This window comes from Eutrigla gurnardus (assembly GCF_963514095.1).
Source record: "Eutrigla gurnardus genome assembly, chromosome: 22".
NCBI classification, from domain to species: domain Eukaryota; kingdom Metazoa; phylum Chordata; class Actinopteri; order Perciformes; family Triglidae; genus Eutrigla; species Eutrigla gurnardus.
The window spans coordinates 720001-734344 of record NC_139933.1 but is presented as its reverse complement, the minus strand read 5'-3'; the positions used below and the strand labels follow the sequence as shown (position 1 = coordinate 734344).

At 46.2% G+C, this 14344-nt stretch overlaps 2 protein-coding genes across 8 annotated transcripts in view; one reads left to right on the top strand and one right to left on the bottom strand.

The window, feature by feature from the left end:
* The first annotated feature begins 3825 nt into the window (after nucleotides 1-3825).
* gucy2cb (guanylate cyclase 2Cb) lies at nucleotides 3826-12929 on the top strand. Its single transcript, XM_084040281.1, has 28 exons — nucleotides 3826-4029; nucleotides 4305-4604; nucleotides 4762-4874; nucleotides 5059-5126; nucleotides 5244-5459; nucleotides 5642-5760; nucleotides 6037-6139; nucleotides 6826-6940; nucleotides 7213-7354; nucleotides 7627-7709; nucleotides 7834-7942; nucleotides 8057-8138; nucleotides 8283-8385; nucleotides 8484-8543; nucleotides 8612-8677; nucleotides 8767-8871; nucleotides 8946-9032; nucleotides 9718-9850; nucleotides 9940-10077; nucleotides 10283-10359; nucleotides 10425-10516; nucleotides 10615-10773; nucleotides 10849-11041; nucleotides 11124-11298; nucleotides 11396-11494; nucleotides 11632-11726; nucleotides 11802-11878; nucleotides 12296-12929. Exons 2-28 carry the CDS (start codon nucleotides 4379-4381, stop codon nucleotides 12510-12512), a joined length of 3252 nt encoding a protein of 1083 aa, XP_083896407.1. The 5' UTR covers nucleotides 3826-4029; nucleotides 4305-4378; the 3' UTR covers nucleotides 12513-12929.
* A 145-nt stretch (nucleotides 12930-13074) lies between these two features.
* Nucleotides 13075-14344, bottom strand: part of kctd17 (potassium channel tetramerization domain containing 17) — an 11065-nt gene continuing 9795 nt past the window's right edge. For all 7 annotated transcript variants that reach the window (XM_084040291.1, XM_084040284.1, XM_084040289.1 and 4 more), the window contains one exon: nucleotides 13075-14344. This exon is cut by the window's right edge and continues 502 nt beyond it. The gene's annotated coding sequence lies outside the window, so the exon portion shown is untranslated.

The window sequence follows — 14344 nt, the reverse complement described above, 5'->3', positions numbered from 1 at the left end:
AAAACGTACGAGTGTGGAAATATGATTAATCTAATAATATCGCTGCCTGTTCTCTGTGTTCGACAACGAGGACGCTGATTTTCAGAGCTGCTGTGAACTTCAGTCTCAGACGGCTGTTTTTAGGAAATGTTTGGTCTCCAGGAATCCAAATAATGTGTTTGAAAACCAAGCTGGAGCCACAGAGGCAGGATGGATTTCTACTTTATCAGCAGTGAAACACATGCAGGTCATTTACTTAAAGAAAAGCAGCAACACTGAAGTTAATCCACTAAAATATCTCAAATTAAATAATAAAATAGAACTCCTCATAATACACTGGTGGGTGTTTAACTGTTGCTACATACTGTATTATTGGATTATTATTATTACTGATGAATTCATGTGAAATGATGGCTGGAGTCTGCCACTAGGTGGCAGTAATGTGTAAAGTTCTTATTGGTTAGAAACAGGTGGAGGGCTTTAGTTGTTAGACCACATTTGTAGTGTGTGTATATATATATATATATATATATACACTCAACAAAAATATAAACGCAACACTTTTGTTTTTGCTCCCATTTTTCATGAGATGGACTTAAAGATCTAAAATTCATTCCAGATACACAATATTACCATTTCTCTCAAACATTGTTCTCAAATCTGTCTAAATGTGTGATAGTGAGCACTTCTGCTTTGCTGAGATAATCCATCCCACCTCACAGGTGTGCCACATCAAGATGCTGATCTGACATCATGATTAGTGCACAGGTGTGCCTTAGACTGTCCACAATAAAAGGCCACCCTGAAATGTGCATTTTTTTGCTTTATTGGGGGTCTGGGGACTCAGAACCAGTCAGTATCTGGTGTGACCACCATTTGCCTCATGCAGTGCAACACATCTTCTTCGCATAGAGTTTATCAGATTGTCAATTGTGGCCTGTGGAATGTTGGTCCACTCCTCTTCAATGGCTGTGCGAAGTTGCTGGATATTAGTGGGAACTGGTACACGCTGTCGTATACGCCGGTCAAGCACATCCCAAACATGCTCAATGGGTGACATGTCCGGTGAGTATGCTGGCCATGCAAGAACTGGGACATTTTCAGCTTCCAAGAATTGTGTACAGATCCTTGCAACATGGGGCCGTGCATTATCTTGCTGAAACATGAGGTGATGTTCATGGATGTATGGCACAACAATGGGCCTCAGGATCTCATCACGGTATCTCTGTGCATTCAAAATGCCATCAATAAAATGCACCTGTGTTCTTCGTCCATAACAGATGCCTGCCCATACCATAACCCCACCACCACCATGGGCCACTCGATCCACAACATTGACATCAGCAAAGCGCTCACCCACACGACGCCACACACGCTGTCTGCCATCTGCCCTGAACAATGTAAACCGAGATTCATCCGTGAAGAGAACACCTCTCCAACGTGCCAGACGCCATCGAATGTGAGCATTTGCCCACTCAAGTCTGTTACGGCGACGAGCTGGAGTCAGGTCAAGACCCCGATGAGGACGACGAGCATGCAGTTGAGCTTCCCTGAGACGGTTTCTGACAGTTTGTGCAGAAATTGTTTGGTTATGCAAACCAATTGTTTCAGCAGCTGTCTGCGTGGCTGGTCTCAGACGATCTTGGAGGTGAACCTGCTGGATGTGGAGGTCCTGGGCTGGTGTGGTTACACGTGGTCTGCGGTTGTGAGGCCGGTTGGATGTACTGCCATATTCTCTGAAACGCCTTTGGAGACGGCTTATGGTGGAGAAATGAACATTCAATGCACGAGCAACAGATCTGGTTGACATTCCTGCTGTCAGCATGCCAATTGCACGCTCCCTCAATGCTTGTGGCATCTGTGGCATTTTGCTGTGAGACAAAACTGCACATTTCAGAGTGGCCTTTTATTGTGGGCAGTATAAGGATCAGCATCTTGATGTGGCACACCTGTGAGGTGGGATGGATTATCTCAGCAAAGCAGAAGTGCTCACTATCACACATTTAGACAGATTTGTGAACAATGTTTGAGAGAAATGGTAATATTGTGTATCTGGAATGAATTTTAGATCTTTAAGTCCATCTCATGAAAAATGGGAGCAAAAACAAAAGTGTTGCGTTTATATTTTTGTTGAGTGTATATATATATATCCATCCATCCATTTTCTACCGCTTATCCTGTATTCAGGGTCACGGGGGGGCTGGAGCCGATCCCAGCTGTCATTGGGTGAAGGCAGGGTACACCCTGGACAGGACGCCAGTCTATCACAGGACTGACATGTAGAGACAGACAACCATTCACACTCACATTCACACCTACGGGCAATTTAGAGTCATCAATGAACCTAACCCCAACCTGCATGTCTTTGGACTGTGGGAGGAAGCCGGAGAACCCGGAGAGAACCCACGCTTACACGGGGAGAACATGCAAACTCCACACAGAAGGAACCCAGGCCGACCCGGGAATCGAACCCAGGACCCTCTTGCTGTGAGGCGAGAGTGCTACCCACTACACCACCGTGCAGCCCATATATATATATATGTATATATTATACCTCTGCCTTTATATTTCTTTGTGGAGGATGTTTATTATTGCAGTGAGACTAAAAAAGGGGGAAACAAGCTGCAAATGAGTCATTTGAATAAAATTGTTAAATATAAAACCAAGAAGAAGCTGTCGGGCCTGAACCCGAGCTTCAGGTGTAAAACTAAATCAATGTAACGGATAATGACAATAAAAGAAATGAAGAGAGCAAACACAATGAGCAGCGTAATGAGGCAGAAAGGACGGGACTTTGGTCGGATTCATGTTTGTTTAGTTGCCCAACGTTTTATATCGACCGGCAGCCTTTAAACCTGCAGCCAAGAAAGAAGGAACAAGAAGACCAGATTCAAAGAAGAAAACATAGATCCCTAAATGAAGCTCTCGGGACCAGGAACCAACATGTCTCAGTGAAACAACACAATACAAACATACATGTTAGCAGCCCATTCTTATTGATCTGCTTTGATTGATTTCCCTTCATCCGGATACATAAAGGATGAAAATCAAACATAAGGACATGTGATGGAGGAGCCGGGAAGCAAAGCAGGGTCTCTGTTTTCCTGCAGGTTCCCTGAACGTCACACTGATGGAGGGGTCGCATCGGTGTGCGGCAGCGTGGGAATCGAACACACACCTGAGGGGTTGGTGAAGGGGATTGTCCCAGGCGTGTGTGAGGTGTGAGGTTTTACAGCACGTTATCTGAGTTTATGGCCACGCCAACCTTTGCTCTTCTCTTTTCTCTCCAGAAATTTACAAGCATCTGTGTTTACTGTCTTCCTGTCTCTGGCACACACACACACACACACACACGCACACACACACGCACACACACACGCACACGCACACACACACGCACACACACACACACACACACACACACGCACACACACACGCACACACACACGCACACACACACACACAGACACACACACACAGACACATACATACACACACACACAACCATCACCGAGTGGAGAAAACAAAGCCTTTAAATGAAGAACATCCAGGCCAGAAGGCTGCAGCTGTATTTTATGGTCCGACCAGATAAAGGTTGAACCTTCTTCTCCTCAGCGGGTCAGGGTGTTCGTGGAGGCCAGGGATCAGGACTATAACTCATAGTACGTCAGAATACTTTATAATACTTCAGAATAGCTCTGTATTTTGGCACTAAACAGGGATTTTGTTTGTTGGAAGATCACATAAAAAAAAGTCTTTAAATTAACCATAAAGGTCTCAAACCAGTGTCTGTTAAACTCTTATTCCACCATAAATGAAATGATTTCAAGCTTGTATTGTAACCTTTAAGTGTATTCAGGTATTCTTGGAATGTAATCCTTTGTTTTCAGACACACTCCTCATCAGTGATCACTTGTGATCAGGTGCTCCAAGCAACAAGGTGACTGTTCAGCCTGAGTGACTCCAGGACGGCTGACCTCAGATCAGTTCATGTGGGTTTCAGGTCCCCATAAGGACCCGGTCCAGATCCATTAACGGAGGCTGCTGAAGGTCAGAGGAGCTTCTTTTACATTCCACTCTCAACAGATATTTGAGCTGTCCCTGGTGGAGGCGGTTTCCCTTAAACCTCCAGTCTGTGCTGTGTGTGTGTTTGAGGCCTGTAATTCATGCCGACCAGCCAACAGCAGGGGACGGTTATATGGCCCGCCTCTGCGTCCTCACAGGTTGTATATTAACAACCTCAGGTGCAGAGGACAGGTGAGCGGAGCAGAGGGAGGCTGAACCACAGAGGGAACACGGATACTTCACATTTCTTCTCTTTGCAGCAAAGCTTTGGAGGAGGTTCTCAGAGTGAAGGCCTAGACCGGATCATGGACTCTCCAGCAGCCCAGAAGTATAAATGCTAGGAGCGTTGCAGACGATGGGAGCCGGGCGGTGGTGGTTGTGTTTGTGCACCCTGGGTTTGATTGTTGGCGCTCCGTGTCGGGGCATCAGACAGTGTCTGGACGGGATCACGATCAACGTGATCCTGCTGGAGGATGTGGAGTCTCCCTGGAGCCTGATCTTTGTGAAGGACGAGATACTGAAGGCCATCGAGACGGATTCCAACATCAACGCTGCAGAAGGTAATAAAGTATGACAAACAACAATATGTTATATTAGTCTGCATTCCTGTCTGCAGGACTAAAGTGCAAACATTACACTGATATCACTGATACCACTCTTTTCTTTTTTCAATAATGAATGTTTTTTACTGTTTACTTCCCACCATTCACAACAAAGATGTCGGGTTTAATCTCACGGCCAACTTCGGCGGCTTGAAGCCGACCTTTTACCGGCACAAAGGCTGCCAGAGCAACGCCTGTGAGGGAGTGGAGGAGCTCAAGGACCTCATGGTGAGTTCAAGTCCGCCTGATGACCACCATGATAAGACACTTGTTTAAGAACATGTAGGCAGATATACTCGCCTCTGTGCTCCTACGTTGGAGTGTATTAACCGACGTACCGCCATCCTGACCTAACAGGAAGATTGATTGATAGACAGACAGACAAGGTGGGCTCATCTGTATTCTCTTGCAGAATTCGGGCTCTCTGGGATGCGCCGTACTGGGACCCACCTGCACCTACACTACCTTCCATGTCGTTGAGTAAGTGCAGGTCACATCTGACGATGTTGGGGGACGTTAATATATTAAAAACAGGGTTTGACGTGTAGAAATGTAGAAATGTCATGCTCTTTCCCTGTCTTTCTTTTCCTCTCGTAGTTCGGAGAAGGGTCTGAAGCTCAGCACCCCCATCCTCTCGGCGGGAAGCTTCGGGCTCTCCTGCGACAACGCCCTCAACCTGCAGCGCCTCCTGCCGCCAGCTCGCAAGATCCTCAACTTCTTCATCGACTTCTGGGGAGAGAAGAACAAGATCAAACCCAAGTGGGAGACGGCCTACGTCTACAAGAAGCCCAGCAACACGGAGGATTGCTTCTGGTGAGACATCCCTGCAGGGTGTAGATCTGCTGGATCAGTCTTTACACCGACGATGCAGCTGTGTTTCTTTAATAAATCTGTTCTGCAGGTATATAAATGCAGGGTGTAGATCTGCTAGATCTGCTGGATCAGTCTTTACGCCGACGATGCAGCTGTGTTTCTTTAATAAATCTGTTCTGCAGGTATATAAATGCTCTGGATGCAGACGCCAGCGAGTTTTCTCAAATCATTACGAGGACGGTGCTGCGCACACCTGAGCAGCTGAACAACGCGCTGTCGCCCCAAAACAGGACGAGCAACCGTAAGTCTCCTTTTTATATAACCTGGATATAAAGGTGGAGCGGGACGGCCTCCTGAAAGGAGAATGAAAGTTGGCAACCTGGAATACTTTTACAAGCTCTTGTCAGTGTGAGTGTCCCACTTTGAACCATAACTATAACTATAAATGTACTGAGACCTGTGATAACGCCTGACATGCTGACGTTGAAGGCGTTCAGCAGGAAAGCTCATTTCACGTGACCTTCACGTTAGCGGTGTGTTGTTAGCATCCTGTGTTGTTAGCATCCTGTGTTTGCAGTGTTCATCATGTGTGGATCCCCGGCGGATGTGGAGGAGATCAAGAGGATCTCTAAACACGCCGACAGCAGCAATATTCTCTTCATCATCATCGATCTCTACAAGTCAGTGCTCTTCATCCATTCATCCCTTCATCCCTTCATCTCTTCATCTCTTCATCTCTTCATCCCTTCATCCCTTCATCCCTTCATCTCTTCATCTCTTCATCCATTCATCCCTTCATCTCTTCATCTCTTCATTCTGTCATCTCTTCATTCTGTCATCCATTCATCTCTTCATCCATTCATCTCTTCATCCATTCATCTCTTCATCCATTCATCCCTTCATCCCTTCATCCCTTCATCTCTTCATCCCTTCATCTCTTCATTCATTCATCCCTTCATCCCTTCATCTCTTCATCCCTTCATCCATTCATCTCTTCATCCCTTCATCTCTTCATTCATTCATCCCTTCATCCCTTCATCTCTTCATTCATTCATCTCTTCATCTCTTCATCTCTTCATCCTCTCATCTCTTCATTCTGTCATCTCTTCATCCTCTCATCTCTTCATCTCTTCATTCTGTCATCCATTCATTCCTTCATCTCTTCATCCCTTCATCCCTTCATCTCTTCATTCTGTCATCCCTTCATTCATTCATCTCTTCATCTCTTCATCCCTTCATCTCTTCATCCTCTCATCTCTTGGCTGTAATAGAATGTGAAGACAGTGTGATTTGATTCTTCGGCAGTGAGTCAGTGATTAATTGATGAAGTGATTAATGGTGATTGTGTCCTGCCTGGTCTCCACAGTGATCAATACTACACCAACACCTCGTCACCGCCGTACATGAGGAACGTGTTGGTGCTGACGATGCCCAACACCAGGAACTACATCATCAACGCAGACCTGAAGGACAACAACACGGTGAGACCGGTCGCCCTCTGTGTACCCGCTTCTAGATTTCCCACAATGCCTTTCAACATCCGCTGCTGACTCTTCTTCTAAAAGACCGGTTTTACATTTTATTCAGCTGATGCTTTCCTGTCTGTGTGCATGTTTATATGAGCGTTAAAGGTTCAGCTCCACTGCTCCTTATTATAATAATATTAATCATCTACAGAGCAGTTGTTCATATCGGGACTATTATCCAGAAAGTAGTTCCAGTCTTCGACGTCTCCCCCTCTCTCTCCCTGCAGATGAACGACTACATGGCAGCGTACCACGACTCGGTGCTGCTGATTGGTCAGGTGATGAGGGAGATTGTTAAAAAGCCGCAGCACGAGATCCAGCAGATGGAGTTTGTTAACGTGAATTACTTCAGAAACGTCTCCTTTAATGGTGAGGAAGGAGGAGCAACATTCTTACTGTATGGTTGTAACGCTGAATCAATCACCTTGATAGGAGAGAACAAATCAGAAATCCAAGAGGAGGAGGAGTGAAGGGGATGTATTTGATGGGGAAACAAAACAGAGAAAATACTGTAGATATGATTCTATAAATACTCAAGCTATTAAACATCTAATGAGTTCACAGTGATCCAGTTCACAGTAAACCAGTTCACAGACTGGTTTCAGGCCGTCTCTGGTGTGTAAAGTGTGACTCTTCTTCAGGAAGTGCTGGAAACTACAAGCTGGACCAGCAGGGAGACCGAGACGTGAACCTGTCCGTCATCTACACCTCCAACGACAACAAGGTCCTCCCCTCTTTACTGCTACTACTCTTACATATATACACTTAGATTATATATATTATATATATATATATATATATATATATATATATATATATCTTTGAAAATAACATTTATTTCTCCTCAGTACCGAGTCTTATTCACATTCGACACCGAGCTCAACCAAACCACAGTGATGGAGACGGACCCGGCCTTCATCTGGGGAGCAAAGCTTCCTCATTTCAGACCATACCAAGGTACACACACACACACACACACACACACACACACACCTGAATACGTACATGAACACTGGACCGGTACTGGACTACAGGAGACCCCTCAGCGTTTGGTTATGCTGCCTCCTGCAGGCCCGGCGTTTCATGACATCATCGTGATCGTGCTGGCCGTCACCGTGGTCGTGGTCGCCACCATCGCCTTCATCTTCTACAGGTGAGTGACTTTCCTACATGAATGGATGAATGGCAGTATGTGGTTTCCATGGCGATGTGCTATATGGTATCAGGCCGTCATAGGACATAATAGAGCATGGGACATTGTTAGATTTGGAATGCTTTCATGTTTTATTCCTTATAGACAGAACCAGAGGGAACGCCTGGTCAGGAAGCGCTGGTCCCACATCGACTCGGATCTGGTCACGCTGCTGGAGACCAACCAACACAACGTCATCTCCCTGAAGGTGAATGAAGCGTAGCTGTCCCGTATAGATCCACACAGTAAAGATCTCAGATCTATATGATGATGAAGTGAACACCCGTCCTCCATCTGCCCCGCCAGATCGAAGACGAGAGGAAGAACAAGAAGTTCCAGATCCGCCGGGCTCTCTACGATAAGAAGGTAACACAGGATCTATCACATCCACCAGCGTGAAGATCCGATGGATGCTGATGCTGCCATGTTTTCAGATCGTGATCCTGAAGGAGCTGGAGGACTCGGACTTTAACGAGACCCAGATGATAGAACTGAATGCAGTAAGACACTCACACACACACACAGTATTGCCCTATTCCCCCCATTGTGAGTGTGTTATCAGATTTATGTCCCCACATGACTGTTACAGCTCAAGCAGATCGACTATTGCAACCTCACCAAGTTTTACGGGACGGTGAAGATGGACGAGGGCGTGTTCGGGGTGTTCGAGTACGGAGAGAGGGGGTCCCTCAGGGTACGTACGGCACCTATCCATTGATTCCCTTGATTGGTTGGATGACATCAGCAGCTTTCACCGTTCTTCTCCAGTATGTGCTGAACGATAAGGTTTCGTACCCGGAGGAGACCTTCATGGACTGGGAGTTCAAGATCTCCGTCATGTACGACATCGTCAAGGTGGGACAGAAACTCTGGTGAAGTCTGATGTATATCTGATGGACACAGACCCCCACAATATACAAGAAATACTCCGTTATAGTGTATACAGTATAATTTCCAACCCCCCTGTTGCACAAAGAAACTGCCAACTCCATTTCTAATCACCTGCACCTGAGAAAACACCTGTAACCAATCAGATTGCTTGGGAAGCAGAGTGACTCAGCAGATCGGATTCAAGGCAAAGAGGCCTCTGGTTTCAGAAATGGTGTTTTGGTGTTTCAGCAACAACAAAAAAGAGAAGGGATTTTTGCTTGTTACCTGAATTTGTATTTCCCTGACATGCATTTTGACACATGGATGCATTAAAAACTAAATGGAAGCTCTTTCAGTTTGCATGGTGGGTAATGGTGCATGGTGGGTAATGGTGCACGGTGGGTAATGGTGCCAGTTCCTTTTTATTAACTAAATATATACCAAAAAGGAAAAGGACATGGATTTCCTTTCAGATATTTTAAGGAGCGTCATACTGTCGTACTGATTGTACACAGAATGTTATTGTAATACGATTATATTATATGTGGTAGATTATAATAAGGTTAATCTTAGTCTTGAGTGATCCTTGTTGCTGCAGTTCCCCTGGTCACCAGTAGAGGTCACACATGAACTCTGCTTTTAACCCTGTGGTGTGTGAATCCTCCTGCAGGGCATGTCCTACCTCCATGCCAGTCACATCCAGGTGCACGGCCGCCTCAAGTCCACCAACTGTGTGGTGGACCAACGCATGGTGGTGAAGATCACCGACTTCGGCTGCAACAGCTTCCTCAGCCCCGGCAAAGGTAGAACACGGAGGGTCCCGTCCTTCCCACAGTTTATATTCATTCTGTCTGGTCTCACCTCCTCCTCCTCCTCCTCCTCCTCCTCTCAGACTTATGGACGGCCCCGGAGCATCTGAGGAGACAGGGCACGTCTCAGAAAGGAGACGTCTACAGCTTTGCCATCATCGCTCACGAGATCGTTCTCAGGAAGAGCACCTTCTACAGCGAGAGTTGCTCCGACCGAGCAGGTGAGGCTCACGTTGCCTTCACAGCCGCCGTCCACAGCTGTGAAATCAACATCTGGATGCATGTTGAATAGTCCAAAGTCTCGTGACCTGTTTAGAGTTAAAGTTGTGTTTGCAGTAGTTAAAGTCCAAATCACCGTACAGAAGGAAGGAATAACTCTTTAAAATCAAAAGAATGAAGAAGATTGATGTCTGCGTTTCCTCACAGAAAAGCTGGCCAAGGTCATCATGTCCTACTTCAGACCCGACCTGAACCTCCAGACGGCTTCAGAGAAGGAGTTAGAGGTGAGTTCCTGCCAGTCGTGTGCTGCTTTACCCGCCATCGTGTTAACGCTTCGTCCGTCTCGTAGATCTACATGCAGATAAAAAGCTGTTGGGATGAAGATCCGGAGAAAAGACCTGACTTTAAGAAGGTGGAGAACTCTCTGGGGAAAATCATCAGGTAATCGCTGCTTCACCTTCTAGAAGGTCTGAGAAGTGACACATTTGCAGTGTTTTAGTGAAAGTGTGTGTTTTCCTTGTCCTTCCATGGTCCTTTAGTAAAATTCACAACCAGGACAACGAGAGCTACATGGACAACATGATCCGACGGCTGCAGATGTACTCCAGGAACCTGGAGTACCTGGTGGAGGAGAGGACGGTCCTCTACAAGGCCGAGAGGGACCGAGCAGACCGCCTCAACTTCATGCTGCTTCCTGGGTCCGTTTACATCACACACACAGATCCTACAACGATCCAGATCCAGCTGCTTCACCGTCTGGTTTCTCCCTGCAGTCCGGTGGTGAAGAGCCTGAAGGAGACCGGCGTGGTGGAGCCGGAGCTCTACGAGGAGGTGACCATATACTTCAGCGACATCGTGGGCTTCACCACGCTGTGCCAGTACAGCACGCCGATGGAGGTGGTGGACATGCTCAACGACATCTACAACGGCTTTGACCGCATCCTGGACCACCACGACGTCTACAAGGTTTCACCGGACGGACGATAAAAAAGAGGTGAAATCCAACCAGACCGGCAGACCTCCTCATGTCTTCCATCTTCCCTCTCAGGTGGAGACGATTGGCGACGCCTACATGGTGGTCTCCGGGCTCCCGAGGCGGAACGGCAACCGCCACGCGGTGGATATCTGCCGCATGGCGCTGGACATCTTGGCGTTCATGGGGACCTTCCAGCTCCGGCACCTTCCGGGGATCCCGGTCTGGATCCGCATCGGCGTTCACTCAGGTAGACGGCCCGAAACAAGACAAGATCCCTGGATCGTCCGTGTAAAGAGCAAGCATTCCTTCCTTTCCACTCGTTTGCGTTTAAACTGTGTGTCCAGGTCTCTGTGCGGCCGGCGTGGTGGGGATCAAGATGCCCAGATACTGTTTATTTGGAGACACAGTGAACACAGCGTCTCGTATGGAGTCTTCAGGACACCGTGAGTCTGCTGCTCGTTACTCCCTCGCCGATACAGGCGCCACCAATCAACCAATCAACCCCATTAAATGCATTTAAAACAGACCTCAACCAATCAATCAGGAGTAAATGTCTTGTCTTAACTCCTTACCCCCCCAGCCCTGCGGATCCACGTCAGTCAGCCCACCATAGACATCCTGCAGAGGACGGACTGCAGGTTTGAGTACGACGTCAGAGGAGAAACGTATCTAAAGGTAAAGACGAGCCTCTTGGCCGATGCAACGTTTTTCAATGGTATCTAGACGTGAAGCGTGTGAATGTGTTTCCAGGGTAAAGGCACGGAGACGACCTACTGGCTGACGGGCGAGACGGGCCAAGACTACGACCTCCCGACTCCACCCACCACGTAAGCAACGTCTTCATTACCTTTACTGCTGTTCATGGAGGCGAGGAGGTGTCTTTTTCTGGACTAGATACAAATGTCCACACCTAGACTTCTCAACAAGGTCTGAATGTGATCTAGCAAAGACTCAGAAAGTAAAATAGGGTTATTTGCTTTGAGCAGTTAGATGGGAAGCTGGTTAGCTTAGCTTAGCATAAATACTGGAAGCAGGGGGAACAGCTAACGTGACTCTGTCAAAGGTACCGACCATCACTTCTAAAGCCAACTATGTTATATCTTACTAGTTTTATTGTGGGTATCACAGTTAAAGTCCTTATTGTAGAGACTGAGCTGACTTTGTACATTTCAACCCGTCACATGTATTTAGTATAGTACTGTAATCCCGGGTCTTAGTCCAAGTCCTGGTTCCTGCCCCCCCAGGGAGAACTTCCAGCGGCTCCAGCAGGACCTCGCCCACATGATCGTGGCGTGTCTGGAGCGGCGCTCTCGAGGGTCCATCCAGAGGAAGAAGACCCTCTCGAGTCAGAGCAAGGAGGACGATGACGAGGACCGGGACTCGGAGGTGGAGTCTGACAGGGACCAGCCCGAGTACCTGCACCTGGCCACCGTGGACAACACCCTCAGTACCTTCCTGTAGGACTAGACCTGGAGGGCTGGATGCTGGAAACCATGTCCAGACCACATCCAGGTAACGTTACCCTACAAATGGGCCGTTCTCCTGAATCTTCTTGTTCTCTGATGGATGCACCGCTCAGTCTAAAATCCAGTCATGTGGATCTGAAAGGATGCTGGGAGACACAACACTGCACTATTTCCTCGGGTTAATCTGGTCGTCACATCTTCTGATATTACAAGATTAATGTGTGCTTTGAGCAGGAATCACAAGGATTATCGGCTCTATTGTTCTTCTGTTAAAGTCACTGACATTTCAGCCAGTCATGTTATGTTGATATGAAGATGTGAAATCCCTTGTATGTCCAGTAGAAATGGAAAATGCTGATCTTCTTGTACTGGTTTGTTTGATCAGGGGGGTCCAGTCTTCCCCAGGGGGATGATCAGGTGTCTGGATTAGACTGGACCCCCTGGTTTATATTATTGTATTGTCTGCTTTTGACCAGCTGAATAGAAATGAGATCAAAGTGAGGCGCTTTAGATGGTGACGTTAAAATATCTCCCTTGAACAAAAATACAACTTCAAATCTGCATTTTAAACCAAAGGAAAAAGTTTTATTTTTGTTGAGATCGGCGACATTCATTTACATGAAATAAAAAAAACAAATCACCTTTCTCTCTTTGTTGAAAATGTTGTTCAGTGAGAATGAGAAGTTTGTTGAGGCCGTTACAATGCATGTGTCACATGGTTCATGTTTACAGCAGAAGAAGGTTAAAACTCCAGCATCGGATTCAAATAGTTTCTATCCACAGCTGCCTGACTGCTTGTTGGTTTTTTGCAAAGTTGGACTTTTCCATGTGAAACACTGTACAGCAGAAACAATCCAACATGGAGTCAAATAAGAAAAGCAAGTGTTTCAGGTAAGGACATGCAAAAGGAGGTTTATAAAAACATCATCATCATCATCATCATCGCAGGGAAACATGTCAACTACAACTCAAGACTTCTCAGTGAACCTGATGGATATATTTCTATACTGTTGAAGATCAGGTTAAAAAATAAAAGCCAGTCAAGTAGAAAAAGCAAAAGTCCCCCCCCCCCACACACACACACACACACTTTAAAATGTAAAAGACCAACTTCTTGGTTCCATCCAGAAAGAAACGGTGAGAATAAATTAAAACATTTTCTACAGAAGCTTCCTCGTCTCACTTTATGAAAATAAAACCAAACATGCACCGGAGAAATGGACCAAACCTGGACTCAGTGGAAATGTAAACTACCCATTCGTTAAAATATCAAAACGGCCATTAAAAAAGCATAATAATAATAATAACACGTGTGACCCTTTAAACATGCGACATGTTTGAACTCAAGGCACCGAATGATCCGAGTTAAACGAGGGAACCAAAGAAGTGGAACACTAAACAGTCTTCTTCCTCCGCTAAGAATCTGATTATCTGAAGCATGACGAGCTTATTCTAACATTTAAATCATAAAGTATTGCAGCCGTCCACCTCCTCAAACATCGTTCCACTCGCCTCCAGATTTAATATCAAAATGTTGTGAAAAAAGGATCCGACTCTCAGTTCTTGATTGTCTCACGTTTGGACTCTAATTGTAGAAAACAGGAGATTTAATTTCCTCTGTTATTTGAGTTGTTTGTGATGAAATGAAACCAGAGTCTTCCATTAGTGTTCTGTTTCTATTCTTAGTATTAGTGTGTATTCTTGGCATTTACACGTTTTATTAACAGCTGGTTAACGTTATTATCCAGCATCAATAAAAGGGCCGTTGTCCGACTACGAGGCCGACGGCTCACATGACCTCCGAACCAGGAAGTAATGTTAATGCAG

Coding starts and splice junctions, on each gene's coding strand:
- gucy2cb (XM_084040281.1), top strand. CDS start 4,379: ATGCTAGGAGCGTTGCAGACGATGGGAGCCGGGCGGTGGTGGTTGTGT. Junction 7,355..7,626: donor CAGAAACGTCTCCTTTAATG/GTGAGGAAGGAG, acceptor ACTCTTCTTCAG/GAAGTGCTGGAAACTACAAG. Junction 8,386..8,483: donor ACAACGTCATCTCCCTGAAG/GTGAATGAAGCG, acceptor CTGCCCCGCCAG/ATCGAAGACGAGAGGAAGAA.